The sequence below is a fragment of the Mandrillus leucophaeus genome, unplaced genomic scaffold, assembly GCF_000951045.1.
Source record: "Mandrillus leucophaeus isolate KB7577 unplaced genomic scaffold, Mleu.le_1.0 Scaffold109, whole genome shotgun sequence".
Taxonomy (NCBI): domain Eukaryota; kingdom Metazoa; phylum Chordata; class Mammalia; order Primates; family Cercopithecidae; genus Mandrillus; species Mandrillus leucophaeus.
Genome location: NW_012099098.1, coordinates 1,089,276 through 1,092,569, shown reverse-complemented (window position 1 = coordinate 1,092,569; position 3,294 = coordinate 1,089,276). Strand labels below are relative to the sequence as shown.

General features: G+C 57.3%; 1 protein-coding gene across 3 annotated transcripts in view; it reads right to left on the bottom strand.

Annotated features, from left to right (window-relative positions):
* PTGES2 (prostaglandin E synthase 2) overlaps window positions 1-3,294 on the bottom strand; it is an 8,484-nt gene that overhangs the window by 2,902 nt on the left and 2,288 nt on the right. The window contains exons 2-5 of one of the 3 annotated variants that reach the window (XM_011988009.1): window positions 1,950-2,147; window positions 1,486-1,578; window positions 1,221-1,279; window positions 432-581 (exon numbers count right to left, since the gene is read on the bottom strand). In XM_011988009.1, the coding sequence (XP_011843399.1) occupies window positions 432-544 (113 nt within the window). In that variant the 5' untranslated portion in view covers window positions 545-581; window positions 1,221-1,279; window positions 1,486-1,578; window positions 1,950-2,147. Of the gene's footprint in view, window positions 1-431; window positions 582-1,220; window positions 1,280-1,485; window positions 1,579-1,949; window positions 2,159-3,294 lie in introns of those variants that run through there. The other 2 variants (XM_011988017.1, XM_011988024.1) reach the window with 2 other exon arrangements.

Sequence of the window (3,294 nt, the reverse complement as noted above, 5' to 3'; positions counted from 1 at the left end):
AGTCTTGCTCTGTCGCCCAGGCTGGAGTGCAATGGCACGATCTCAGCTCACTGCATCCTCCGCCTCCTGGGTTCAAGTGATTCTCCTGCCTCAGCCTCCCTACTAGCTGGGATTACAGGTGTGCACCTCCACACCTAGCTAATTTTTGTATTTTTAGTAGAGATGGGGTTTTGCCATGTTGGCCAGGCTGGTCTTGGACTCCTGACCTCAGGTGATCTGCCTGCCTCAGCCTCCCAACATGCTGGGATTACAGGAGTGAGCCAGCACGCGCAGCCACAGAAAGGTCTCTGCGGAAATCCGGCATGGCCCGGCCCCAGCCCCGCTGGTCTCCCACGCTGCTCCCTGCTCACGCCATCTTGCTCAGCTTGGTCCTACTCTACAGAAGACCTCTGAGGTCACCACCTTCCCCCGCCAGCCCCAGCCCCACTCACGTCCTGGCCTCCTTCCCGCCGTACACTTGCTGGGCCTCCTTCTCGTTTAGCATGAGCCAGTATTTATTGCCGAACTCGGTCACCTCCTTGCCCTGGTCGTTCACAGCCTTCATGGCTGGGTAGTAGGTGATGATCTCTTCCAGGGGCTGCCTTCGGAGAGAGCCACAGTCTCACCCCAACTCCTTCCCCGTCCTGTCCCCTGTGGCCGACCCACCCGGCTGCCCTAGCCCCAGAGTGGAGCCAGGACCGATAAACAAAGGCTGTCCGCACTCCTGCAGTAGGAGGCATGTGGAGGAGATGCCAGGGCTACCTCCCCAAGAGAGAGCTGTGGAGAGGACAAAGTGGAGGGCTTGGAGGAAGACGGCCACAGGCTGCTCTGAAAATCCTTTTTTTTTTGAGACGGAGTCTTGCTCTGTCACCCAGGCTGCAGTGCAGTGGCACGATCCTGGCTCACTGCAACCTCTGCCTCCTGGGTTCCAGTGATTCTCCTGCCTCAGCCTCCTGAGTAGCTGGGACTACAGGCACTCGCCACTATGCCTGGCTCATTTTTGTATTTTTAGTAGAGACGGGGTTTTGCCATGTTGGCCAGGCTGGTCTGGAACTCCTGACCTCAGATGATCTGCCTGTGTTGGCCTCCCAAAGCGCTGGGATTACAGGTGTGAGCCACTGCGTACTCTGGAAATCTAAGCAGCAGCTCCACCTGCTCCCACAAGGGAACTCAGGTGAGGCCTCCCCGGAGGAAGAAGCCACCAAAAGCAATGGCCGCCTGGTCTCCGAGGGGCTCCTTACCCCGACACCAGGTAGGTCTTGAGGGCGCTGATGATGACAGAGGAGTCATTCAGTTGTTGCTGGAAGAGAAAACGGTGGTTTAATCAGAGATTACAACCCAGCCACTGGGAGTCCCCAGGGGCTCCTTACCACCACCACCTCTGGGCATTGTTTATCCATTCCTGAGGACATGCCCAGAGTCCTCCCCACCCTGCCCTCAGGGCACCCATCCTAATGGGGAGGAAGGTGTGGGAAAGCCGTGGGGTCTAAGCCCCAGCCCACTCACCCATCTGGCCTCCCAGGTAGAGGGGTAGGGTGGGTTCTGGAAGCTACATACTAGACCCCAAGCACTGTGTCAGACATTTCATATCTGCTGTCCCTGCAAGCCAGAATATGGCCCCTTGTTGACTCACGAAGCAAGCAAGCCCAGAGAGGATAAGTGACTTGCCCCAAGTCACACAACTAGTGAGTGGGTGAATCACACCTCAAACCCCGATCGCTCATTTCAGAATCTACGTTGTTCAGCTGTGGTGTTCTGCCTCTCTGAGACCCAAAGGAGTTTGGTTTTGGTAGGGAAGGAAAGAGCCTACATTTACTGAGCATCTACTGTATGCAGCTACTTCCCCCATAGTCCTTAGAGGCACAAAGATCCCAAGTTCCTTCCCAAGCTGCAGCGCCGGGCCAGGCGAGCGGGTGCTCCAGGACCATCCAGGATAGGAGGAAGGATGCATGGGGTTTCCTGGGGCTCACCGAGCTTTCTCCTTCCTGGGCCACCAGGATGGGCACCTTTCTGTACGAGGAGAACTTGATCTCAGCCCTGCGCACGGGGTTCACCTCCACCACCTGGTAGGGCAGGGCGTGGAAGTCGAGGAAGGCTCGGACCTTGCTGCAGAAGGGACACGTCTTGTACTGGTACAGGGTCAGCTGCAGGCGGCTGGACAGGGAGAGCTGTGGGCAGCAGATGGAAGGGGCTTCTAGACCTGGCACCCCCAGGTACGGACCCTGCTCCCAAGCAAGCATGTTTTCCAGAGGCGTCTTCTGAGACAACGCTAGAACATCGGGAAGAGGAACTAGGGATGGGAGGGAGTGGTAGGGGGAAGGGAGGCACCGGACGGCAGCCCTGGTTTAAGCCTCCGGCCAGCACGGTCCCCAGGCAGGAGTCCCACCCTTTGCTGTGAGGTTGTGTAGGAGGAATCTTCCAGTCTCTGTCCCATACTGGACAGACCTCTCTTTTCTCGCTCCAGTCCCAAGGGGACACCAGACAGCCCCAGGGTATACAGCCTGCTCCCACAGACACAGAACAACGGTTTCAACTTGGCTTTGCCCACTCCCACTCCTCTAACCCCAGGGACCTCTGGGGGCCAGAGCTGGCTACCACCCAGGCTGGTGTTTACCAGTGGGGTCTACCTCCTGTTCTTGTTTTTTTCTCTGGAGACAGAGTCTCACTCTGCCATGCAGGCTGGAGTGCAGTAGCTTGATCACAGCTCACTGCAGCCTTGAACTCCTGGGTTCATGCAATCCTCCAGCCTCAGTCTATCTCAAATCTCCGAAGGGGAGGGTGGTATCTGGGCTGTGGCCAGGAAAGCCCCCAGGGGAGCCTGCTGCACCTTCATGCCGGAAAGCCACAATCATAGACCACCTCCCTGTGTTCAGAGGGGAAGCTGGACCGTGGAGACAGGAAGGGAGACACGGGGTACTCCATGCCCCTTTCACCTACCTCTGTTCCCTCTGGTCCAGCAAAAAAGCATCTGTGGGCGGGTGGTGGGGGGGTCAAGCAGAGAAGAGTTGGAAGGTGTGGGGTAGGTATAAAGTGTGGCAAGGCAGCTGGGCCACCACTTGGTGGGGGGACACCTTCCTGCCTCTTTCTGTTTCAGCCTGGAATCTAAGTCATCAGTTCCATAAAAGTGCCACCACTACTACTACTAAATAAATACACAGCCTTAGGATTTGGGGGCAGTGGGGAGAGAGGATGACGAACGTTTAGAAAGTGAAAAAGGCGCCGGGCGCGGTGGCTCAAGCCTGTAATCCCAGCACTTTGGGAGGCCGAGACGGGCGGATCACGAGGTCAGGAGATCGAGACCATCCTGGCTAACAC